The sequence below is a fragment of the Equus asinus genome, chromosome 2 (genome assembly GCF_041296235.1).
Source record: "Equus asinus isolate D_3611 breed Donkey chromosome 2, EquAss-T2T_v2, whole genome shotgun sequence".
NCBI classification, from domain to species: Eukaryota; Metazoa; Chordata; class Mammalia; order Perissodactyla; family Equidae; genus Equus; species Equus asinus.
Window position 1 is genome coordinate 82,554,298 of NC_091791.1, and position 27,619 is coordinate 82,581,916.

Consider the following 27,619-nt stretch of genomic DNA (forward strand, 5'->3'; position numbering starts at 1 on the left):
GAAAGGGGCACTACTGGCATCTGGTGGCTAGAGACAGGGATGCTGTTAAATATCCTACTGTGCACAGGGTAGCCCCCCATGACAAGGAATTACCTGCTCCAAAATGTTAGTAGTGCTGAGGTTGAGAAACCCTGCTTTAAATCATCAAAACAGAGTAATTTTTTAGGAGCATTCTGAATATATAAATTTGTATTCTTACTTTCTGTTTCTTTGGTAAATCTGTCAGTGTTTACCAGCATGAAAACTTGCCTTTCCTTTACCGTACTGAGAAGGATTAATTAGCATTTTAATGGTAACTCTGAAATGCTAACTTATTTTTATGTGGCGTTTGCTGTTTCGGGAAGATATTTTCATTTCAGGTATATTATTTCTTTTTTGTTAGAAATTGGAAAAGGTACTCTATATTTGAAGTTGTCCATTAAGAAACATAAAATGTGAACTGAATTTCAAATGTAATCTTCTTAGTAGCTCTATTTGCACTCAGGAAATTAACTGATAATTTAAATCATCTTGTTAATCTGAAAAACCCTTCAATAGTTTCCATTTTTACCTCTCCTCATAGTTTTTGATGATGGAGATGAGAAGACACTGAGACGATCTTCACTGTGCCTAAAAGGAGAGAGGCATTTTGCTGAAAGTGAAGTAAGTAATCATTTAACAAATGAACATGTTCTAATATTTTGTATTGGGGGGAGCAAATTTGTGTTTTCTCAACTCAAGCAACTTGTTAATCAGAAAAATTGATTAATACGTAATACCATTGTAATGTAATCTTTGAAGCCCATTTAAGGCCTTGTGTTTGAGTGCCAGGTTCTAGATTCTTTTTTGTCTAAAAGTATTTTAGCCTTTGTCCACAAAGAAAATACAATTGGCTTGTTTAATTGTTATCTTTGGCAACTTTTATAGAGACTCCTTTAATTCAAAAATAACTGTAGAAAAGAGATATCTGATTTCTAATCCACTTGAACCCCGTCATCCTTAAAGCCTATGTAGATACTACAAGCAATCTCTCACTACAGTACTGATAGCTGACATTATTATAGCCTCTTCTCCGAGAAGCCTTGCCTGACTGCCCTTCCTAAAATAGTCCCTTCCATTCAAGGTTGGCTTAGTTTTCTTTATAGCATGTATCATTCTCTGACATCAAAACAGTAAATGTGCCTATTTGTTTATTGTCTGCCTTCTTCACTAGAATGTGTCACAGGGCAGGGATTTTGTATGTCTCCTTCACCACTTTGTTCCCAATTCCTAGAACAGTGCCTGGCACAGAATAGGAACTGAATAAATGATAGTTGGATGAATAAATGAAGTGCTTACATTTGCCAGGGACTTTGCTCAGTGCATTTACAACATTTTCAGGTAGATACCATTATTATCTTTAACTAACTCATGGTCAGAACTGGTTCTCAGACCAGCACTTTCTAGCACCAAAGCCATGCTCTAAAATTGAAAGGTGTTGTTAAGGTATTAAGAATAGAGGGGTCACAAAGTTTTGTAAATCATTGGCCTACAATTCAGTATTTTAAAAATGGACATATTGTTAGAAATAGTGTTATATTCTCTAGTACAATCTATAAATATTAGTTAATGCACAGTGTGGCTGAACCAAGATTTATTTTTTCTATTCACTATTTAGAACAATGTTTCTTTGGGGACATTTTAATTTTACTTATTAAACTACTAGACTTTGTTTTATGGTTTTTTGTTTTGAAAATATTTTCCCTTCCCTTAAATGAGTGAATTGCTGTTTTAATTCAGAATTTGGGACATGTTCTCTGTATTATGATCCCGGCCTATCTTTTCCGTCTCCTGTTCTCCCATTTTCCTGTCCTTCTACCTTAGAAGACTACTTGTTATTTCCAGATGGTGGTTCCTTTTTCTTTTCTTGGTTTCTGCTGAGCCCTACTCCTCTTACGGCCACTAGAAATGCTTCCTCTTTCCTGGACCTCTAAGCAGATTTGATCTCTTTATCCTTTGGTCCTTTTGCACTGCTGCTGTTCTTTTTGTTTTTTGTAATTGACGTTATATTGGCTTATAACACTGTGTACACTGCTCTTATTCTTATTTTATGGTCTTTTGAGTTACTTTTCTTATTTTCCCTATAAGATTTTAAGCTGGTTTTGGGGAATAGCCATGTTTTTGGCATCTTGATAGGCTCTCCTTTCCCATCAGTGTTTTCTCCACAAAAGCATTCAGTAAATATTTGTTGAATTAATTGTGAAGTTTTAAATATAGGAAATACATACATACAGCTTTGAGGCAAGTGTAGTGAATTTGGCTTTTTACATTGATGAAGTGACAATTCTTTCTGAATTTTTATAATTCTTAGAAATAATTTCATTTCCCTTAGTTAGAACATGTGTACAGGGGGCCTGGTGGCGCAGCGGTTACGTGCACACGTTCTGCTTCAGTGGCGCGGGGTTTGCTGGTTCAGATCCCGGGTGTGGACATTGTACCATTTGGCATGCCATTGTGTGGTAGGCGTCCCACGTATAAACTAGAGGAAGATGGGCATGGATGTTATCTCAGGGCCAGTCTTCCTCAGCAAAAAGAGGAGGGTTGGCAACAATTAGCTCAGGGCTAATCTTCCTCAAAAAACCAAAAACAAAACAAAACAAAATAAATAAATGGGACTATATCAAACTAAAAAGCTTCTGTACAACAAAAGAAACAATCAACAAAATGAAAAGACAACCAATGCAAAGAGAAAATACTTGTAAATCATATATCTGATAAGGGATTAATGTCCAAAATATATACAGAACTTATACAATGGAGGGAAAAAAAAAGAACGTGTGTACAATTATAGTAAGTAAATGAATATGGGGGCTTGAAGACTTGATTTTTCACCTCTTAGGTGAAGGCGTGTGTCTTAGTTGTTTAATCCACAGAAATATATAAAATGTTAATTTTATTTTTGCCAGGAGAATTTTAAGTTGGGATAGTTCTTAAGACAGTTGTAGTGTAAAGGCTGAAGCAATATGAGCAAGTAGCTCATTGTATCCTCCTTAGGTTCAAGGACGAAATCAGTTTTACTCTGTGTGTCTGTACATGTTACACTTAATGTTTTGCTAGAGGGCAATTGGAATACTGGTATATTATTCCTTACCCCAGCCCATATGCCAGGTGCTGTGCTAGGTACTAGGGACACAAGGGTAAGCCAAGTAGACATGGAACTTATGCTCCAGTAACTTAAGATCTATTGAAGAGAGAAAGCATTAATCAAACAATCAAAAAATATTTTAAAATTGTAAGTGTGTTAAGCTCTGTGAAGACATGGCCAGGAGTTTATTTAATCTACCGTCTATATATTCTTTCCCTTTATTTGATGTTTTCAAAAACACAGTTTTAATTTTTTGAAAGACTAGTCAGAATATTGTTATTATGAGTAGTAACTGTGGCCTTTGAGAGAAAAGCCACATTGTACTGGCAGTATTTTGGGTCACTAATTCCATTAATAAGCTACATACCTAAACAGAGACTTAAAATCAAGATTTACATGATAAGAGATCACAATAGCACTTCCGTCAGTTTGAATTCCAGCAGTGAAATCTCTGTTTCTAGCCATAACTACCTTAGTGAGGATGTTGCCCACTGTCTGACATTTGTCAGAGTGTTTGGATATTTCTACAGAGCATTCATAATTTGAATATTATCCAAAAGTAGTTTCATCAGCTGATATTCTCTCTGTGCATTTACTAGATGCAATTTGAAACTCTAAAGAAAGGTTAGATAAAATCCCAGCTCCATATTTCCTGCAGCCCATTTTAGGTAACAGGGCTATAGGGCATGTTGCTTCTAGGCCTGTGGAATTTTCTTTGAGCCTTTAATATAGCCAGGAATTTCTGGGTTTTGCTCTTTAGGTATAAGATGACAAATTCTACTCTCCCCTCAGTCTTTTCTATCACTTGAAGTAAAAGTGCTCCTGCTTTCCTGGACATAGATTGAGGCCAGGGACAGAGACATTGCTTCTTAGTGATCTAACTCTGTTACATACTAGCAAGAAACTGTGGTTTATTTGAAAATTTCTATATGTGATTCCTAGATAACTCTTTAGAAATCCTGGATATTTTTTTTTCCTGTAACAAGTGAAATGACTAGCAGACGCTTAAAATAGAAATCATAGTACTTAGTAGAAATTCCTGCTTTCAAGAGAGCAACCTTAATTTTAAGGAATGAGGAGGGGCATTTAATCCATCTGTTAGCTTGACAGCAAGTGAATCCAGATTAATTATTTTCCCTGTTTGCCAAGTATAGTACCTTGAAATTTTCTCCCCTGGGAAGCATAATTGGGAGTTAATGACAAGTGACTTCTAAAGAGTTTCTGTTTGGCAGATTACTGTATTTGGGCCAACTTTTGCCTCCAAATAATATTTTTAAAATGCCCGACTTACAAACTAAGTTTGAAAAATTAGTTTTTTTGCCCTACAAAAGTTATGATTTTTATCTGTGTTTTGAAGGAATCAATCTTCATTTAATACTTTATGGCTAGTATCTTTTTTCTATACCATATTCTTTGTTGTTGCATACATATATCTATGTACCTTAAATGCATTTATATTTAGTCTAACAAATTATGCAAAATAGATTGTTAATTTGCATCCCTTTTCACATTTTAGTTCATCATTGTTTCAACAAAATTATCTCAGTTTTAAAATTAAAAGTTAAAAATTTTCTTTTAAATATTAGCATTAGTTTGTATTTAGCTATCTGATCTTTAGATCTAAGTTGATGGACACCCTTTCATATGACACCCTGATTTGTAACTTCAAGAAGTCTTTGTCCTAAGTAGTTCCTCACCCTTGCTTCCATCCTGACAGTTTTCCTGGGATCTTTAGTTCCCCTGGTGTTTATGAAATTATCTGTAATAGCAGAGGTATTATCAAAGGGATGAAAGGAATAAAATCTTTAAAATGCAGAAGTAGTAGGAATATTATCAAAATTGATATTCCGAGAATCATGCTAGTTGAAATAGTATTTTTGATATGTTAACTTTTTAGATATGTAAACCTTTTCGGGAAATAATAGCAAGAAAAAAATCTAAGAGGTGTCTGATATTGAGAAGTAAAGAGAATCATTCCCAAATCCATTTTTCTTCATTCTGCTTTTAAGCATCAACCATTTCCTTGCCTAGAAATCATTATTTTTGGATGAGGTGAGGGACGAAGGGATTGACATGAACTGACAGTTGATTACAAGAAAAAGAATGTTCATTTATTGATTATTATCTTCATACCAAGCACAATGTTGGATACTGCAGATTAAAAAGGAAGGGAAAATCAAAGTAAAATATTAAATATAGAAAAACTAAATTTTACGTTTTCTTTAAAAGAGGTTTATTGCAGAAAATGTTTCCAAAGTAGTAATATAGCCTATCTGAAGCCTTTTTTCAAGCACTTGATGCTTATCCTGATAATTAGTTTTGTTTCTGTTGCTTATTAAGAATTCTGTTTTATGTGCTATGATTCCCTGTGTACAACGAAAAATTTGAGCTGCAATTGACCCCAATCTAGGAGTTACTTAGGTCCTTAGATATAGGTGTCTTATCTCTCAAATCTGTGTTTCTGCTGAGCTGTTTGTTTTGTTTTGCCTTTTAATCATACTTAGAAGTCTGTCAACCTTCAAATAGATAATGAAATCATCTAGAGAGATCAGCTAAATTTCTTTTCACTTTTTCAGTAATGGGCTCATTCATCTTTATTCTAATATCTTTGAATTGAGAATTTTCTATCTTTAGGAAAGTTGCATTTTAGTCTTCCTTGGGGGAAGTTTTTAATCTCAAAATCTAAGCATATTCTTAAACTGATTTGGTTTAAAAAGAGAAAAGAACTTGCAACGTAATAATTTTTGATGGGTTTATGTTCTTACCCACAGACATTAGACCAGCTCCCACTCACCAACCCTGAACATTTTGGCACTCCAGTCATAGGAAAGAAAACAAATAGAGGAAGAAGATCTAATCATATGTAAGTCCATTTTCATAACTGCTAGTTGAACCTGAATTCATTTCTCCTTCTAATATTGTTTTAATAGTTATTAATTTTAAATTGTAATTTGCAAAATACTAACTGGATCTAATAATAATTTCAGATCTAATAGTAATTTCAGACTCCTTAGCATGGGTGCTTGAAGTTCTCCTTGCTCAGTCAACCTTAACATTGTTTATCTACCTCTCATTTCTCCCTACATGTATCTTGATGCTGTAGTCAAAATGCAACTAGTCAGTATTGCCTGAATACATCCTTTGTTTTCCTGATACCGTGCTTTTATTCTTGCTGGTTTTTTCTGTCTTAAATGCCCCCCTTCCCTGTCAATGTCTCACTCATTCTTCAGTTCTCAGTAGAAATGCTCCCACCTTTATATGCACACCATTTTGTCTCCCCACTCTTTCCTTGAAAACAGACATGTTTTTCTCTCCTCTGAACCCTCTAAATTCTTTGCATTTATCTAACATCATAGACAATATTTCACCTGTTACCATTGTAGTGTTTTGTTTTCCCTTCCTAATCCTTTTAATTTCCCTGACAGCAGAAACTATCTTACTTATTTTTATGTCTTCTTGCAGTTGTGACACATATCCTATATATTTTAACAAATTACTTTCGGTGAAATGTGCCTAAGCTCTAAAAGGCTCTAAATTAAAAAGTATCACAAGGTCAAGGGCTTGTGAAATTTCAGGTCATCAGAGATAAAGAAACAATCTTCAAACAGTTCAAGAAAGAAAAAATATTTATTGCGAAGGATTGAGAGGCAGAATGGCATCAGACTTCTCAATAGTAACGCTAGGTGTGAGTAGGCAGTAGAATGCAGAATGAAGGAATGGAAGTCTGTTAAAAAGGAGGACTTGATTACCTAATATAATGGAACATTGTGGGGAAGTTAAAGATGTGATGACAAGTAGGGAAACAAATAGCAAAAGTATTTAGTAACTCCCCCACCCCCCCAAATTATATGAGAAAGGAAAACTATGTTCACAGGATGGAGGCTGGGGAGGTGGCTTAAATGTAAAAGTCAAGTCCTTGTAACAGTGGGAAGGCAATAGAATAATGCCTAAAATGTATAAATAAATGCTGCTATAATATTATTTAGAGACGAGGTAGTAACTGTCAGAGAAACAGAAAGAGTTCGGCTTCCCTGGAGCAGAAGGAAGTTGGAAGGGATGAGACGGGAGAATATAGTTTCTAGTTTATTCTATTGGAGGTTATTTTAAAAACGATTTTGAATATTTTACTTGGATAAAATTTTGATAATTTTAATGTGCCTAAGCCCAAATATTATCAGAGTAGCTATTAAAAATAAATATTAGTTGAATTATTGAAAACTTTAGTGTAAGTGAATGCCTTCATTCAATATGTAGAATCAGGTATTAAATCTAATTCTGGCTGAGCTGTGGAGATAGAAATTGGTTAACGCTATTTCTTATTTTACATATTTCAACCTTACAGCAAACCCACGAAGGTAGGTATTGTTTTTATCCCAACAAGAAATTGGCCGCAGAGACAGAACACAGGAAGGAAAGGACCAGGACTTAAACTCATCTGTGCTCCACAGGCCTTTTCTTATTCAGTTGATTGACTCTTTTTTTGTTTAGATAGAGTACTTCAGTTGGTTTCCAAATTAGTTTTAACAGTAAATAAAGATGCATTTGAGGGAGGAAGTTAAAAAACTAATCCTTGCATTGAAAAAATATTTAATATTACTTATTTTTCTACTATAATTGTGATTTAGGTCATGCATTTTTTTCTCTCTGAATCTTTTAGAGAATGTTTTTCTTAATTACTAGGTGAATAATTTCTTTCACTTGTGATTTAGCTTGCTGGTGACTTGATTATTTTTAGGATACTCAGGTTGTAACTATTCTTTACTCTTCTGTGTATGTCATTTAAAAATTGAGTGTTCTAGCCAGAAAGAAAAATAAATGAAAAATGTACGATGGCATTATTAGAATGGAGTCCTGGTGTGATTATTAGCTGTTATTGTGATCTAATAATGTTTTCAGTTTTTCTGAAGGGCTATTATGTTGCTGTAAAATATTCACTTGAAGCACTTATAAATTAAATCTTTTGATATCCCTTTGAAAATTAATGACTTTAGTTGTGAATTAAAATTTTATCGACCATTATTTGATCATTAGAATCTTCCTGTGATTCTGCAGTCAACTCTTAATTCACTGATTGATGATGTCAGGTCAGTGAGAGGAGTTGTATTTAATGTAAAATTATTTCATTAGCAAAGATTTTCACTTCTCTAGCGTTTGAGAGTGGCAGAGTAGCTTAGTTGTTTGATGTGTGAACTGGAGCCAGATGGCGTGGGTGTGAACCCTCCCTCTGCCACTTCCTTGCTTTGTGACCTGGGGAGGTTACTTAGTCTTTTCATGCCTCAATTTTCCCGTCTGTAAAATTGAGATAATAGTATTAACTATCTCTTAGAGTTGTTGCAAAGATTAAATGAATTCATATTGTTAACGTGTTTATGTAGTAAGCACTAGATAATCATCATCATGTATTGATTTCATACCAGTATGAAACACCATTTTATTTATATATAAAAATGTGTTTATATGTGAGTGTTTATATGTGCTTCCTAGTGTTTATGTTATGTTTGATGGGTAGAACTCTTTTTGGCTGTATTATTTGAATTTTTAAAAACAACATTTCCAGGGGCTAGCCCAGTGGTGTAGCAGTTAAGTTCATGTGCTCCACTTCAGGGGCCTGGGATTTGCCAATTTGGATCCTGGGCATGGACCAATGCACTGCTTATCAAGCCATGCTGTGGCAGGCGTCCCACATATAAAGTAGAGGAAGATGGCCACAGATGTTAGCTCAGGGCTAATCTTCCTCAGCAAAAAGAAAAATTACATATATTTTATATTATTTACATACTGTAGAAAAAACAGTTTTTGAATCTATCAAAAATTTTTTTTAATTTTGAAAAAATTGTGTCTAATATTTAGACATAGTTTACCTTCCTACAATTGTCATCCAGAAGTGTAAAAATAAGTTTAAAATAAAGTAATTTATAAAATACCACATGGATTGATCTACAAAAGTGACCAAAAACTGTATCTATTAAAAAGTCTGAGGGCTGGCCCCATGGCTTAATGGTTGAGTTTAGTGTGCTCTAATTCAGTGGCCCGGATTTGCAGGTTTGGATTCTGGGCACAGACCTACACCACTTGTCAGCCATGCTGTGGTAGGTGACCCACATATAAAGTGAAGGAAGATTGGTGCTGATGTTGGCTCAGGGCTAATCTTCCTCAGCAAAAAAAAAAGAAAAGAAAAGGTCTGTTATGTTTCTTGGTTGAGGACTCCTTTTCTTGCATATGAGAATAAAATATGCAGTTGTCACTCAGCTAAGTTGATCTTTGCTTTCTAAAGACTCTAGCAAACATTCTAAGTTAGTGATTTTCCTGTTGAGAATCTATCTGTGTAATGAAAGATTTGCTGTTGGGATTGTGTTGTACATGTGCAAAGTATGAAGGCAGACAAAAGGTTGAGAATTACTAGTGTAGGAAATGAAAGCCAGCTCATCTGTATTCTTGTTTTGCATGCTGTTCCTTCCCCCTCACTTACTGCGGTCATTCTCACTGTCAAGAGACATTATTCTTCCTTAGCAATCTAAGCCTTGGTCTGTAAGCACGATAGGCAAGTACCACAGTGAAATGCCCATCTCCTTAATTACACTTCCTCAAAGTTCTTTCCCCTTTCTTCAGAGTCATTTTCTACAAGAAAGTCTTGGACCTGGATCTTAACGTCATTTATTTGACTTTCATTTCCTTTTCTATTACTCAACTAAAAAAAGCCTTCATTATGGTTCCCTGATTTCCATTTAAAATTTACTTTTGTGATTATCTCTTCCCAGGATTCCCTGTACTCCACTGTTACAATAGCATATCACTACCTTTGTTTTCTTTTAACAGCCATTAATGTGCCCCCAGGTATTCCAGAATTGGGTGTTTTTGATATCTTCCTTTAATTTTTATTTATATTCTACCTTTAATTAATCCTAATACTCAAGTATTTTCTTTTTTAATGATTATCTTTTAGCTTAATTTGTTTTTAGATTGGCACCTGAGCTACAACTGTTGCCAATCTTCTTTTTTTTTTTTCTGCTTTATCTCCCCAAATCCCCCCCAGTACATAGTTGTGTATTTTAGTTGTGGGTCCTTCTAGCTGTGGCATGTGGGACGCCGCCTCAACATGGCCTGATGAGTGGTGCCGTGTCCGTGCCGAGGATCTGAACTGGTGAAACTCTGGGCCACTAAAGTGGAGCAGAAACTTAATCACTCGGCCATGGGGCCAGCCCCTAGCTTAATTTTTTTAAAGCAAGTTATTGATCCTTTTGATCAATGTGTAACCTAATTCAATTTGGCCCTTATAATTTACCTGTTGTGTACGGAGGTTTTATTTGATTTTGCCTAGAGAATAGAATGCCTGAAATTATAGAAATATTTGTGTTCCTTTTGCTGCCCAAAAGTTTTGTTGAATAATCTAGCAAAAGTTTATGTGCAGCTACTGCAGTAGGATAGCTTTCTATTTGCTGTTATTTTTCTCCCCTTCAGAAAAAGAATAGAGCATAATTATTCATGGGTACAGGTTTTATCTAGTGACAGTGCTGAGATTTACCCAATAAAGTGATTTGTCTCATATTTGATCTCATATTTACAGGTCTGCAGATCTTTAAAAAAATTTTTTATTGAGATACAATTTATGTACTATAAAATTCACCCTTTTAAAATGTACAGTGTTTGGGGATTTTTAGTATATTCACAAAATTGTGCAATCAGCGTCACTAATTCCAGAAGATCTTTTTTCTATTTGCTTTATTTTGCTATGAAAATTTGATTCTAATTTCTTTAAATTGGAGGAAAAAATTAAAACCCTTTTATTGGTAAGTGTGTACCTGTTCATATATTCTGTATGTTTAAAAAATGTTTTAAATTTTTTTGGTGAGGAGGATTACCCTGAGCTAACATCTGTTGGGCAATCTTCCTTTTCTTTCTTTTTTTTTTTTTTTTGCTTGAGGAAGACTAGCCCTGAGCTAACATCTGTGCCAGTCTTCCTCTGTTTTTTGTATATGGGGTGCCTCCACAGTATGGCTGATGAGTGGAGAAGGTCTGCGCCCGGGATCTGAACCCACGAACCCTGGCTGCTGAAGCAGAGCATGCGGAACTTAAACCACCCGGCCAGGGGGCCGGCCCCCATATATTCTGTATGTTTTAATCTCTAAGAGGCTATACATTGTCAGTCTTCCTAATACTAATACAGATTTTTAATTTACTGTACAGAATTTGAAACTAACTTAGTTGTCTGAAATAGTAAGGATCATTGAAAGAAGAATTGAATTTCAAAGATTGAATGCCTCTGAAGTTCCTGGCTCAGTTTTTTATTTGCATCTCGTCATTTGTTATTCTTTGGCACATATCTTGTCTAAAGTTCTTCTCACTTGATTTACAATTAATTTACAATTAATAATGATGTGTGATCAGCTTTAAGTGATTAGCTGTTAGTCTATTGTGGAAAACATTTCCATGTTATTAGCTTTGTTTCCGGTGGCATCATCAGGTCTTATTTCACAGAGGCAGTGTGTTATTTTGCTGTGACTCTATAAACAAATACCGTACTACTAAAGAAGCAACAATGTCAGAGGGGAATAAAAACCAAGCAGGTTCTCTGCTTGCTCTATCTTTGCTCCTTTAAAATATTTTTGATGCTCATTTATTTTAGTTTAACAGTTTATTGGGTACTTGTGTAAACAATTTCCTAGCTAAACTTCTCTGAAAGGAAAAGTTAAAGGAGCCTTGGGTATAATGATGTGGTTTATATTGATTGTATACATTAGACTGATTGTATACATTTTGTGATTTCAGGAGAAATAAAATCAGAAGTACCACAGTAGAAAGAAAGAAATCTATTTGGTTCATTTATTTAGTCAACAAATATTTATTGAGCATCTATGCTGTGCCAAGCACTGTTCAGGTACTTGGGATATATCAGTGAACAAAGCAGGCATTTATATAATCTCTGCTATTAGAACTTACATTATTTCATATAGGGGGAGGTGGACAATAAAGAATAAATGTAAAAAATAAGTAAATTGTATAGTATGATAGATTTGTAAGTGCTGTGAAAATAATAAGAGTAAGGTGAGGGGAGATTGGGGTGAGCAGGTTGTAAATTTGAATACAGTGGTCAGGATAACCTAGTGAGGAGACATGTGAACAGAAACTTAGAGGAGGTGAAAGAGTTTCTAAATGTCTGGGGATAGAGCATTCTAGGCTGTTTTGCTGCAAAAGGGAGTAGAGAAATGAGGTAGTAGTAGCTGGTGGAGAAAGTGAGGTCAGGGGATTTTTTTCTTAAGAGAGTAGGGAGAAATAACAGCATATTGATGGAAATAACAATATACTGATGGTATTCAATCTGGTAGAGGCAGAAAATTGATACAGAAGAAGCAAGTATTGCTGAAACAAAGTCTTCGGAAGGTGAGGCGGGGAAGGGAATCTAGTTCATAAGCAGGGAATGGTGTTAGAGTGGTCCTAGACATTTAATAGATAAGATAGATAGGGGTTTTATGTAGCCAATCAGTTTTTTAATATACATGTATAACTTTCTGGTGTCTGAACTTTTCACACTTAAGAAAGAAATCAGAACTTTTATAAAGATGCAGATGAGTTTTTTAGCCAAATTATGCCTAGTTTTCTCTTTCTGTGTTTTACAGATTTGTATATGTTATCTGTGAGATTGTGACTTTCTCTCTTGCTAATGATAATGACATAAAGGGCGTTCATAAAACCCTAGATGAATAAGTTTTCTGTGACTCCTTTGAAAAAGCACTAATTATGGTTTTAAGGTTTGTTGTGCTGTAGAATCATTAGAAAGTGGAGAGATAAAAGTCATTGCCCTAGAAGAGCTCTTCTAATCAAGTAGAATCAGGTTTATGAAGTCTGTTATTATTATGCCAAGCTATATGCCTATATGTAAAGCTTTATGTGAAGGTATGTTGGTTTTTCCTACTACATATTAACCTACTTTCTAAGTAGGAATTAAACTGCTTTAAGTGCCATTTGAGGTACAGTAGTTCTACTCAGTAGCAAACTTTGATATTTTGATATTCCCCATATCACACTAAAATGTTTAATATTATTATAATAGTTTTTGCTTCCTGTATATTGGAATATATAAATATGTAGAAGTGAAAAAGGAGTGAAATTTGTATTGTCATCCTTTGGAAAGGCATCAAAGACAAATTTAGAATACAGGTATGTGCCGTATAATGACATTTCCATCAACGATGGACCACATACGTATAAAACAGTGGTGCCATAAGATTAGTACCGTATAGGCTGGGTGTGAGTAGGCTGTACCATCTAGGTTTGTGTAAGTGCACTCTGTGATGTTCACACAAGGACTAAATCACAACACATTTCTCAGAAGGTATCCCTGTTGTTAAGCAACACATGGCTACATACTGGATTTGTCCAAATCAACCAAATAGATAAATCATGTTTAAAGTTTTAAAATAATCTGTCGATTTACATTTTTTGTTAGTGAACTTGGTCGTTGCCAACTATCTCAAAAATGTTTTCATTCTTGTAGGTAATCAGTATTTGCCATTATTCTGTGTTTTTTGTTTTTTTGTTTGTTTTGCTGAGCAAGATTTGCCCTGAGCTAACATCTGTGCTAGTCTTCCTCTATTTTTTATTATATGGGCCATCAGCACAGCATGGCTACTAACAAAATGATGTAGGTTTATGCCCAGGAGCTGAACCCAGGCTGCTGAAATGGAGCACACTGAATTTAATCACTAGGCCACTGGGGCTGGCCCACTCTTATTTTGTTTTGTTTTATAACAAGAACATGCATTGCAGTTTATTCAGTATTTCTTATTGTCTACTTATTCCAGGCATTTTGAGTAGTCAGTTGTCAGAATCTTTATTTTCTTTAGCACTGGTGATGAGTTTTCTTGCAACCAGATTCAGAGGAGAATCATTTTTTGTTTTGTTTTTCTTTCTTTTTAGTTTTACTTTATATTATGCTTTAACATCGATTGGATGCTCTTAGATAGTTCCTCCTTTTCCTGATAGTTAACATCTTTCTAATTTACTAGTTCAATACATAATATAGTTGCAATGAATTTTTAACATAATACAAAGAAAACCATATTGTGGTTTGAATTTTCTGAATACTTTTAAAGTTTGTATATATTTGATGTTAAGGATAGCAATGGTGATCTCTTACCAGATTGTGTCCTGTCCCCACCCTGACCCCCAGTTAATGAAGATCTGCCTCCCCTTTTTAAAATTAGCTTTGTGCTGGGAATGTAAAATTACTATCTCTAGGACTCCTTTAATCTGAGAGTAGGATCCTAGTATATTTTAGTGTAGTACTGGGATGTTTAATATGGGGCCTTCAGCTTTTTGAGAATTTGGGGCCCAGTGTTGTTATTCTGTTCTGATCTTCCCCTTAATATTTTCAAATAGCACTAAATAAACCCAGTAGATTTCTAGGAAAATGATGTGCCTTCCTCGAATGATAACTCTTTTGTTATTGTTGAGAAATTTAGAAAACTATTTAAAAATTTGAATCAGCCATTCTGTAGGCTTTAGGAAATAGGATAAGATTTCTAGAATACCTGTTATTCATCAATTTGGTATTCTTATTCCTGGTGAAGATAAATAGAAATGTCTTTATTTTTTTCTTTCTCCAGCCCAGAGGAAGAGTCGTCTTCATCCTCCAGTGATGAAGATGAGGATGATAGGAAACAGATTGATGAGCTACTAGGAAAAGTTGTATGTGTAGATTACGTTAGTTTGGATAAAAAGAAAGCACTGTGGTTTCCTGCATTGGTGAGTAATTTCTGTATAAAAGAATTTAATTTTCAACTATATAAGTTTGTGAAGAAAACAGCTGATTTTCTTACGAGTGTTTTTTTATAGGTACAAAACGGGGAAGTGATTTTAGCATGATTTAGTTCACACAAAGCTTGCTTTCAAAATTGTCTTTGAGTACAAAGAACTCTTGAAGTCATCTAAGAAAGGCAAAATCATGATTATTTAAGAGGCTAGGTATATGGGAGTTCTTTATACTATTCTCTCTATTTTGGGTAGAAAATTCATAATGCAAACTTTTGAAACTCCTAAGTCCACCATGCAAAAGACTACAAAAGAACAACAGAACCTTTCTTTTCTGCTGTTAACTACAAATAATGTCTATTTGTCATCTCTTTCAGTGAGTATATTTTGTATTCTTTATTTGGAGTGCTTAGGTCGGTGTTTTGCACAAAATGAGTGCCCAATAAATGTCAGCTCTTAAAATTGTAATTAAAGCTAATGGGGGCAATTATTTGTTTTAATAAATACAAATATCTCTCTATATATTTTTTAAGATTTTATTTTTCCTGTTTTTCCCCAAAGCTCCCCAGTACATAGTTGTGTATTTTTAGTTGTGAGTCCTTCTAGTTGTGACATGTGGGACGCCGCCCCAGCATGGCTCAGTGAGCGGTGCCATGTCCAAACCCAGGATCTGAACTGGCAAAACCTTGAGCCAGCGCAGTGGAGCATGCAAACCACTTGGCCACAGGGCTGGCCCCAAATAAATATAAATATTTTATGATACCTTTGTACCTCTGCATGTATCCATCTATTCATCCAACATTTATTGTATGCTTATTATGTACAAGAATTGTGCTAAGACCTTTGTAAGAATTATGAGGTATTATTATTTATCTTTATTTAGAGATAAGGGAGCTGGTTATTAGAAGGGTTAAGTAACTTGTCAAGCTTTGGATTAATAGTAAGCTGAAAACTTGTCAGTGTATGTGATCATTTCTTTTTTCCTAAAGTACTAAGATTCTTTGTAAGAATTTCTTTTGAAAACATATTTTAAAAAACAGATTTGTGTGTCTTTTTCTAAAACGACAGGAACGTTAAAATTTTCACTGTTAGGATTTTCAGTATTAATTTAAGATCCTGTCACCATAATTTCTAGTTTCCTTAATGATGAGAATGATATTTAATGATTTATGACATTGAAAAATCAGTCAACTGCTTAGTCAACTATTTCATTATTATTTTAAAAATCGTTGAATTATTGATCTATGTTATCCTCCCCCCCAAAATTGAGATCTTTTGGACAGTGATGGATAATTTTTGTCAACTGGAGTGTGGAATTGTGTTCTCAATTGAACAATCTTGACATAATCACATAAAAAATATTTTTTTCTATTTTTAAAATTAGTTTTTATAAATTGAGTACATTTTACAAGTGTTTTGGTTACATTATGTTAAAAAACAATTGCGTACTCCTAGGAACTATAAATAGTCACCATGTATTGAGCATTTACCCTGTCCAGGCACAGTGCTAAAGCTGTTACCCTAAGTAGTCTCATTTAATTCTAATTGAGACTGAAAAATACATGGTAGTTACCTTCATTTTAAGAGCAGGAAGTCTTAGCTTCCATGTCTCAGGCAGTCCTCCTTTTCAATTTCTTTCACTATTACTCTTACCAAGCTTTAAATGTTGTTGTTCAAGGTTCAGAATATATTACTCTATATTCTTTTTAGCATGATCTCATCCCCTTTTATGGTATTGGTTGCAGAGATAACAAATTGAAATGCCTTGGGGACCAAGAAAATAACATATATGGGTAAACGGAGTAAAATATGGATTGTGGTTCCTGTGGTAGAATGGAGAATGAATCTACTTGTGTGCTACCATTGGCAACGGCCAGAGCGATCATATATGTAGTTTTCAAAACCCTAAGTACACGAGGAAAAAAAATGAGTGGATTTGGCTCACAGTTTTAGACTCCTGATTTTTAAGCTGTTGACTCCCAAGTTTGTACCTTAGAGTTCAGATCTCTACTCTGAGCTGCAAAGCTGGGTATCTGTCTATTTAGTATCTCCGTTTGGATGACCTTTAGCCACTTCAAAACTTATAAGCTAAAACTAAATTTATTCTCTCCTTCCTCATGCTCAAACTTGGACCTTCTCCATTGTTTTCTCTCACAGTGAATGACACCATTTACGTGAGACAGAAACCTAAGGATCCCTTTTTTCTCTGATCTCTCCAGTTCCCTAATTATCTCTGATATTTCTCATTCTTTTAATTTTCTGTTGCCACCACTTTACATCCAACTCAACGTCTCTCACCTGGATGATCGCAGTAGTTTAGTCTCTTTCAACTCTTGCCCGTCTCTGATCCATTTTTTTTTCAGAGCAGCCCAAGTAATTTTTTATTTTTATTTGCTTATTTTTTGGTGAAGAAGATTAGCCCTGAGCTAACATCTGTTGCCAATCTTCCTCTTTTTGCTTGAGGAAGATTGTCGCTGAGCTAACATCTGTGTCACACTTTCTGTATTTTGTATGTGGGATGCTGCCACAGCATGGCTTGATGAGTGGTGTGTAGGTCCATGCCCAGGATCCAAACCCACGAACCCTGGACTGCTGAAGCAGAGTGCACGAACGTAACCACTATGCTGCTGGGCTGGCCCCCCACGTAATTTTTTAAAAGGCAAATAAATCTATTATGACATTATCCTGCTTCAGACTCTTCCCTTAAAGATTTTAAATTTTATCTAAAGAATTAACATGGCCTACAAGATTGGAAAATCTGAACTCTGCTTATCTCTCTTATTTAGCCCAGGCAGAAAGTTAGCCACACTGATCTGCTTTTGCTTCCTAGAGTGGGTTCCACTGCTTGCTTTTTCAGGCCCTTCCCATAATTCGTTTCCTCTGCCTGCAGTGCATACCTGTGCTACACATGTGCACACACATACATCCTTTGTCAAGTCAATTCCTACTCAGTCTTCAAAGCTGAGCTTAAATGTGTCCTCAAGAAAGCAGTCCCTGACCACATAGATAAGGACTTAACACAATAGCAATTAAATAAACGTGCACTTAACTTGTTTAGCATTGTCTTCCCAACTGGAATGCAAGTGCCACGTGGAAAGGAACAGTGACTGTCTTGGCCTCTGTGTTCTCCAACATCTTGTATATATCTCAATGTGGTTGTTAATATTTGTAGAGTGAGTAGATGAATGGATGAGCAAATGTTAAGTATTTACTTCGTCTTTTTTGAAATGACAAAGTTTTCTGAGATGCTAATACGTGTGAAAGACTTTCATCAGTGAATTATTTCAGAATGCCATCAACATTTACTCACTGCTACAAGAAAATAGTGCAATTTATGGAAAACGTTCACTAACTTTTTAAAGACTGAATTAGAACTAGCCTGTTTCTAGGTCCTCTCTAACCTGTGGTGACAGTACCTGCCTTTATGTACCATCGTGTCATTTTTCAGAGCTAATGAGACAGTCTTTATAACAAACCTGTCATACTTACTTAACCCATTGTTCATTTAAAAATATAACTATACTATTAACTTATTTTTAGTATACATAGTGGACTGTCTTGGAATTAAAATAGTAATAATTCATAGGTGTCTTGCTTTAGCACTGCCTTTGTGAAGGCATGCTTTATCTTCACTTTAAATAATAACTGAGGTGACTGCAAATACATTTTTTAATGTTACTAATAAATCTTAGACAGACTCCAGGAAGGTACTCACTTTAAAATGTTTACTTTTTAGAGTAGATTAGTATTACGAAGACATTTTAGTATGTGTTAAGGTATATATTTAAATGTAAATAATAAATAGAACTTTGTCTCGCTCTTTCTCTCTCTCTCTTTTTTTTTTTTTGGTGAGGAAGATTGGCCCTGAACTAACATCTGTTGCCAATCTTCCTCTTTTTGCTTGAGGAAGATTAGCCCTGAGCTAACTAACATCTGTGCCAGTCTTCCTCTATTTGGTATGTGGGATGCCACCACAGCATGCCTTGGTGAGCATGTGTAGGTCCACTTCTGGGATCTGAACCCACAAACCCTGGGCTGCCAAAGCAGAGCATGCGAACTTAATCACTACACCACCGGGCCGGCCCCCTGACTCTTGTTTTTTAAGATAGAGATTGTTCTGCTTAAGGCTCTGATCCCTGTTCCCATTTTGGTCCTCTTTGGTCTTCTCTTGGCCCTGATCCACACCCTCTGTTAAGGGTCTAGCTCTACCTCTTTTTCCAATCCTGCTCCCTGTTCATTTCATTCTAGCTTTCTGTTTGTTACCAGAACTTCGTCCAAAGTTTCAGTCTCGTCATAGCCATGTTTCTGCTTTCAACGCCATGCTTGTGCCAAAAAACAACATGAATAATCAAGAGAGCTAGAAGGAAATGGGATATAAATTTAAAATTACTTGTGTGTGTTCCCATGTGTGGGTACCTGTTTACCTGCAAACTAAAATTAGTTTTTAAACAGTAAGCTGAAACTACTTTTTAAAAGGATTTAATAGTTGATATTTATGTAACTATAAATTTGCTTTTAGTTATAATAATTTGACACTTTTTTTGAAGGTGGTTTGTCCTGATTGTAGTGATGAAATTGCTGTGAAAAAAGACAATATTCTTGTCCGATCTTTCAAAGATGGCAAATTGTAAGTATAATTAACCTGGTATGAAAAATATACTGTTTTTCCAAATTAGGATGGTAAATGATAAATTAGTTATATTTCCAGGGACCTTTTACTTTTCATCATACAAAATGTTTCAAAGTATGATAGTTTTTCATATTATCATTAAGTGTAGTAGTCTTAGAATATATCTTTCCTTGTTCATTTGGTCTTTTCTAAACTAGACTGTCAGTACTAATTTGTCAATATTTGCCTATATAATAGCTGGTGATTTGTTGAGGCAAGTTTGATATATCTAGCATATCTAATGCTTGATTCACATATTTATTGTTTTTGAATGTCTAATTAGGACTTTCTAATATTTTTAATTATGTCTGATGGTTGTAGTGATACCTGTTGTATAACATTCAACTTCTGCAGTAGTCTCAGGATTAAAATGGGTTACTAGAAATGCATGGTAAGTGTTAAGACACCAATTTTTCATGTAGAACTTTTTTATACTTTGTCTTTATATACCTTAAAAAGATTGTCACATTTTAAGATTGATGCTTGAATTTTCAAGTCCTGAAAAGTGATTTTTAAAAACAGTCTAGGAAACCCACTTTAACAAAATTGATTGAGATAATCAGAAAAATTTGACCACTGAAATTGAATACTAGTTTGATGATGGGCTTTTGTGGATCATTTGACACAAACCAAATGCAGAAAAGTTGAATGATAATTTATTAATGTAAAATAGGAAATATATGTGACGTATGTGATAGATCTTGCCCCAGTTGCTTGCATCTTACCCCTCCTTATGGTTGGGGGAGTTCCATGAAAGACCTTAAATTGTGTATTAGAAGTTTGCTTATGAGCTTAGAATCCAGTTTAAGAAAAATATTAAAAGAACATTTATATTATAAACTAGTACATTTTCTTCCAATCTTAAGTTTAGTAATATCTTATGATTATCTCAAGATAATGGCAAATTCTTATTTTACTTTTTTATTGGATTGATGCATTCTGCTGTCCAAATATTTTTATTTATTTTTATTTTTTGTATTTCCAGTATTGCATTTAGCCAGGGACTCTTTGATATTTGAGAATACCTTGTTGTTTATAAAACATCTGTTAATGTGGGATCCTTCTGTAGATGATTACATATTGTAACATCCTGCCTAGCATTTTATTTGGGTCTTGCACCTCTGTATGATCACTTTTATTATAAATGTCAGTATTCCCATCTTTTTGGTATCGTTGCGTGATGTGTAATTAGACTCTTAATCTCTGTTCTATTTTTGTGACCTTTTTTCTTTAAAATTAAAAAAATAATATAGTACTTCAGTACCAAGAAAAGATGTCCATGAAATTACTAGTGACACTGCACCAAAGCCTGATGCTGTGTTAAAACAAGGTAAGGGTAATCTTGGGATAAATTATAGGTCATTTAAAAACTGATGAAGTATTTTTGAAGATTAAATTTTCTTTTACTCTTTAAAAAATATTTCTCATATTTGGTTCTGTATGACTTATCCTGTTGTAAGCCATGTACCTTCTGTTATCATAAGTTTTCTTTTTATTTTTTTTAAGCTTGTTATCAGACAATAATCTAAAGGTGGGAAGGAACTATATGATGAGCTATTACTATTGTCTGGCTTTTGCCTATATTAGTTCCTAAGGATAATAGAAACAGGAATCAAAGTAATTTTGATTTGGCATGTCTCATAATATAACAGTAGTTATATTTTATTGAGGAATATCTGTAATTGCATTTCTTACTTGATTTTTGGCAATGTAATTGACTGTTTATTTTCTCTTCGCCCATGTTCATCAAATCCAATAATATATTGTGTAGATTGGTTAAAAATCCTCAAGAATTTATGGTTTAGAATTTATTTCTGTGTATTGTAAAACAAGAATAACTGTGCATAGTTAATTTAGCTTAAGCTAATTGTTAATATAATTTTAATTCAGGTTTAACTAGAAACGTAGAGAACATATTTATAGAATATTTTCAGGTATTGTATATTCATTACAATGGCTCTGTGCCTGGTATATAATATTATTTAATAGTCATTTGTTGGATAATCATTTAAATATTTACCAATCTTAAAGTTCTTTTTACTAAACATGCTTAATTTTGGGGGTTTTTTTTGAGGAATCTCAGCCCTGAGCTAACATCCGCCAGTCCTCCTCTTTGCTGAGGAAGACTGGCCCTGAACTAACATCTGTTTCCCTCTTCCTCTACTTTATATGTGGGACGCCTGCCACAGCACGGCTGGATGAGTGGTGCCATGTCTGCACCTGGGATATGAACCAGTGAACCCTGGGCCACCGGAGCGGAATGTGCGCACTTAACTGCTGCGCCACCGGGCCGCGCCCTAATTTTTGTTTAGAAGAAGAAACTGCTCTTTTCTCTTGTATTTGCTTGAGTCTAAGTCTCCTTCCGATGGTAGCAGTTTTGCCATCTATAAAATGGGTGCTTAATGTGTAGGACTGTTAGGATTAAATTAGTTGCACAAAAAAGCAGTTAGCACAGTGCCTGGCACAGAGCAAACGCTTTGTAAATGTCAGCTGTATTAGCACAGTAGTTTTTATTTCTTTATCTTGTTTAATAGTTTTAGACAAATCAGTCATCTTAATTTCTCTAGTTCATGTAGTTTATGGTCTCTTTCTAGCCTTTGATCAGGCACTTGAATTTCACAAAAGTAGAACTATTCCTGCTAATTGGAAGACTGAATTGAAAGAAGATAGTTCTAGCAGTGAAGCAGAGGAAGAAGAGGAGGAGGAGGAGGATGAAAAAGAAAAGGAGGATAACAGCAGTGAAGAAGAGGTAAAAACAGTTGATGCCTTTTAAAGTTAAAAATAACAGTTGGGTTTCCTTTGTGGTTTAGGATTTGGTGTAAAGTCATTAATCACTTAAATATTTTTAGTATTAGAAATATTTCATAATAAAAATGTATTTTTGATATTTATCATAATCAAGTAGTTTGCTTGCTTACCTTAAGATAGAAAAATGGTGTTCTGAAATTAAAAATATCAAATGTAGTTATCCCAGTAGCCTCAGAAATGTTTATCTTTCTGTGCTTTTAGTTTATCAGATCATTAAGGAAATACCCACCTAATATAGAAAAACTCTACTTTCACATGCTTTTCACCATTGTGGAGACAGCTGTCACGTCATACAGTGTTCATATATGCATACTTTATTGGCACACCTAGAAAAATATAAAATATATCTTTCATCTAGTATTAAAAGAATAATCAGCAAAAAAAGTAAAGATTAATATCTCTTTGATTCAGAGAATCTTAAATGATTTCATCTAAGACAGATGGGTAGATAGTTCTAATTAGGTCATAAATAAGACATCTGTGAATTTACATGGATCAAGGAGCTGAAGTTTTAGGTATTATTTAGCTGATACTTTTAGGTCTAGCAGTGACATGTACCAAGAAAAGATGTCCATGAAATTACTGGTGACATTGCACCACTGTACTCGTTCGTGGTTTGTTGAATGACTTCATAAAAGTTATTGTGTGAATGGTACAGATAGTGAAGGCTACTATATTTGACCATGAAGTGAATTGTGTTTAATGTTTTCAGGAAATTAAGATAAGTTAATGTCAATATGTAATATTTCAGGTAAGTCATGAAGTTCTGTCATTTAACTGTAATAAACAACTATTAATGAAATAGGATTGTTTTGGAGTTTATGTTTTATACCACAGTGGTCTATAGTGACAATGTGTAGTGTAAAAGTTTCAGTCTTCTCCCCTACTGCTCTCTTGAAAATGCTGAAATGAGTAATTAATCCCTTGCTTAAAACCTCCTCAGTGGCTTCTTATCGCTCTAAAAGTCAAGCTTCACTTATTAGAACCTGCTTTTTATAGTCCAGCCCCTACCTTTTTTTTCATCACTTTTCTTGGTAGACCCTTGCACTTTGAGTTTTATGCTGTAGCAGTATCAAATTGTATACCTTGCTTCTACTCACCTTTGCATATACCAGTACCTCTGCCTTAAGTGCCCATCTCTTCCCGCCCCCAGTCAGCCTGGCACACTCTTGTTCAGTTTTCAAACCCTACTACATGTCGCCTCTATAAAAGGAAACATCTGAACCATCACCTCCCTCACTTCAAGAAAGTTAAGCACTCCATTTGCTAGTTTAAACTGCTACTGTTCCTTGTACATATTTTTGTCATTTATATATATATGTATATACACGTACATATGTATGTAATTTATTGTCTGTTTCCTTCCCTGCTAACCTGTAAGCTCCCAAGGGTAGGGACCCTGTCTTAGTTGTACTCACACTCAAGTAGTGTCTGTCATAGTGTGTAGCATGTTACCAAAACTTTTGTTGCTTAGATTTGTCTTATAAATATTTTATAAAAGCAAATCTGGTTTCCAGTTTAAACATTTTCTTAGGTTAAATACAAACTTCACTTAAAAATTTTTGCAATAGTAGTACATTTGGCAGTTTATGGAAAGCAAATATTGTACCATGGAGATATTTAAGATGATATGTAGAGAATAGATTTCCTTAGACTTTTATCTGACTACCTTATGAAAACCCAGCCTAATGGTTTATCAACATGGATTTTGGTTTTTTGTTTTTACCTTGTCTTCCTTTGCTCTGCTAGCTTTTAAAATAAAGGGGCAAATCTCACTTAACATCATTAGGCACATAATTTTTAAAATTAAAATGATAAATTTAGATTATTTAGACTATCAGTTGAAAAGTACACTCCTAACTTTTACTGTTAGAAGTACATTTGTTTCAGCCAGAGTAACTGTAAAGCCTAGATGTATATTTTGAATCACTTTCCCTGCAGTTACTCCTAATTATGTTGTGTAGTGGCTGGCCCCATCACTTATTCTTTTATTTTATTTGATTCAGCACCTAGCTTAGTGCCTACACTTACTGGTGCTACTAAATGTTTGTCGAATGGATGATAGTCACTGAATTGATGAGTTCCTCAGTCTCACCTACTCCCCTGCTCCTTGCAGGTTGCTTCAGGACCAGCTCCCTACTGCCACAGCCCCTGGCCACAGCAGCAAGAAGCTGGTCCCTCCCTTGTAATTGATAAATCTGGGAACTATTTTATTACTTGAAGATTTCCCTAAGTCTGAATCTTCAGGTATTGTAGATCAAGTTTGTTCCCCACTTTACTGATTTTATAAGCTTGAAGTACTATCCAGTGGGGCTGAATATAACGAAGGATACTTATAGTTACAGCTAATGGGACCCACACATGAATAATTCCTTGAGGAGCAATCATAGAGTCAGTTTTGGTCTTAAACCCTGACCCAATTTAATACAAGTGAGAGTAGGTCTTCTTGAGCCTGTGACCCTGATTTAAAGAATAGATCTCTGATATGGTAGAAAGTTCATGAACCATCTTGCTAGACTCATTTTTTACATGAAAATTTATGTTTGGAATTGTCACTATTGAGTTACCTTTTAGGACATATTCTTCTGTAAAGCATAAACTGTCTAGACCTTTCTGGTTTTGAACATCTTAGTATTAAATAATTTTTACTTGGTAAAAAGCCTTTGAAATATGTTAATGTAGTATTAGTCTTTGCTGTTGGTAGGAAATACGCTTGTATTATTAAACTGCTTAACTGAGGAAAATAATATTCTATTCTTCTGTGACTAAAATAGGAAGAAATAGAACCATTTCCAGAAGAAAGGGAGAACTTTCTTCAGCAGTTGTACAAATTTATGGAAGACAGAGGTGAGTGTTTTTCTTTTATTCAGCATTAATGCTGTAGGTATCAGACAGATAATATTTTAAAAATAAGAATTCTCTTCATTAAGCTTCATGTCGCTGGTATAATCATGGCTATCTTTTTGATTGCCAGTGTCACCAGCACCTAGCATTGTGTCTGTCACATAGTAAGTGGAATGAGGAGTTTGATAGTATTTTGGTGGATATCATGGCCGTGGACTCATAAATGACTGTATTTTGTTCTGCCTATCCTGCTACCCATCCATGAGACCCCAAAGAACTCTTATAGTAGAGAACAGTAGCAGAATGGGAATCATAGTACCATTTTATTTGCCTCCAGTAAAAGCCTTCTTCTCCAAAATCACTGTTTGATATAGTAGGATGTGTGTGTGTTTGTGTAGGAGTTAGAGAGAGACACACACACACCCCACATTCTAAGGTGGGCTGTCAGTCTTCTTATGACCCAGCCACATAGAACTAAGAAGAGAATTAAACCATCTGTAGAGAACCAGAAATAGAGAAAAGTGACAAAGTCTCAAGGTGAGCCTTGGCTTAGCTTATTGAATCTGTCTAATGCTATTAAAGAAATGCAAGGATTGAGAGAAAAAAGAATGGGTGCAACCTTTCATTTACACTGGTGACCTAGTCCTCCAGTCACTATGGCCTTGTTACTCTCTTGCTTAGCTGCTGTTCAGAGTGTAGTTTCCCTTTTCCTGAGAAGGTACTAGAAAGGGAACAGGGAGAGGCAGAAAGCTTTCCAGCTTGAGGAGAAAAGCAAAATGAATGAAGAATATTTGAAAATGCCACTGTACTCAGATAATTAATGTTTTTTAAATCCTCATTTGTATTGCTGATGAGGAGAAGCTGGCTCTGTTTGTCTTCTTTTCCTCTCATAAATGTTATGGCTACTACAATGTAGGTGTCTTTTTATTCTTTAATATAAAATATTCTTGATTCCTGTGTCATTTCTTTGTGTGAATGGAGGCTTGACCTAAGAAGGTAGGCTATTTCTTAAACTTTTGTATAAGATAAATTAGAAAGTGAAGAACATGAATAAAATCTAATATTAGAAATATTAGTGATAAAATACTATCATGTCACTCATATCTTATGGAAAGGGCCATATGTTGTGTTTCTCTATCCTGTTTATTTCCTCTCCCGCTTTCTAACAGTTTGATACTTTAGTGTCCTTGTCCTACATTTTCCCATGTTAGAATGAAACAGAACTATAGCTTCACTCTAGAACCATAGTTTAGAGTAGTAGTAAATTAGTAAAATACAAAGAAAGTATCATAAAAATAACTCTCATTGTGAAGCAGTTGCTCATCAGTTATCTCAACCCTTTCTTCAGTTCTACCAAACTTTCATTTCCCTGATATTTTTTAAAAACTTTGTTTTGTTGGTATTTTATTTTGCTTTATTTGGTATTTATTCTTTTGCTCATAAGGGGAATGCAAGTGGAATGGAATCACATAAGGTTTCAAAAGTTTGATATGAGAAAAATATTTAAAAATGAAATGGTCTTAAATAGTAGACATCATATTTTGGTCGACAAGGGATTTTTTCCCCCATATATATATACTTTGCACTATATAAATTCAGTGGTAATATTTGAATCTTTTGAAATTTTAAATAAAAAAACATAGTGTGATTCTAATATATTTTGTCTTTTCTTTAATAGGCACACCTATTAACAAACGGCCTGTACTTGGATATCGGAATTTGAATCTGTTCAAGTTGTTCAGACTTGTACACAAACTTGGGGGATTTGATAATGTAAGTATTACAATCAGAAGTGAAACATGTTTTTCGTACATGTTTTATTATCTAAAAATTATCTAAAATTGTTAATAAAAATCTAAGAATAGAAGGAAAAGAAAATGAAAAGTACAAGTTAGAAACAGAGCTAGCTTCCTTAGACCAAATTTAAAATTATTTAAAGATTTTTAAAAATGAGCTTTCTGATTTATTGTTAATTTTGTCAAACTTTCTGAAAACCTCTGTGGCTATCTGAGTTATGTCACAACTGTATCAGTGGAAATTCTTTCTGGGTTGTAAGGTCCTTGAGAGCAGGGATCTGTCTTAATATTCTTTATATTCTTAATCTTTTCCACTGTGTCTGATACATATGTAACATTATATATGTGTGTGTGTGTGTGTATGTGTGTATATATATTAAAAAAATGCAAAAAATCTTTATTGAACTGAAGACATTATCTTAGGGTTACCATGATATATGGTGCTCATCCAGTTAAGCCTATTTGGCAAAAAAGAAAAAGTATTTCGTAGAATAAAATGCTTTACTAAGATCCATAGAACTGCTTTGATTTATTAGCTTGCAAGTTCTATGGGACATAATACATCATTTCAAAATTTTTATCTCTGTCTCTTCACTACAAATTTTGATTTAGGAACCTGGATATTTTCTTATTTACTGTAGCAGGGTTTAT

At 34.5% G+C, this 27,619-nt stretch overlaps 1 protein-coding gene across 7 annotated transcripts in view; it reads left to right on the forward strand.

Annotated features, from left to right (window-relative positions):
• ARID4B (AT-rich interaction domain 4B) overlaps nucleotides 1-27,619 on the forward strand; it is a 148,716-nt gene that overhangs the window by 72,170 nt on the left and 48,927 nt on the right. For all 7 annotated transcript variants that reach the window (XR_011496252.1, XM_014846555.3, XM_070492328.1 and 4 more), the window contains exons 6-13: nucleotides 563-642; nucleotides 5,875-5,966; nucleotides 14,707-14,845; nucleotides 19,399-19,478; nucleotides 20,774-20,850; nucleotides 22,115-22,269; nucleotides 25,103-25,175; nucleotides 26,851-26,945. Coding sequence is in view for 6 of the 7 variants with exons in the window: in XM_014846555.3 (XP_014702041.2) it covers nucleotides 563-642; nucleotides 5,875-5,966; nucleotides 14,707-14,845; nucleotides 19,399-19,478; nucleotides 20,774-20,850; nucleotides 22,115-22,269; nucleotides 25,103-25,175; nucleotides 26,851-26,945 (791 nt within the window). In the remaining variant the exon portion in view is untranslated. The remainder of the gene's footprint in view (nucleotides 1-562; nucleotides 643-5,874; nucleotides 5,967-14,706; nucleotides 14,846-19,398; nucleotides 19,479-20,773; nucleotides 20,851-22,114; nucleotides 22,270-25,102; nucleotides 25,176-26,850; nucleotides 26,946-27,619) is intronic.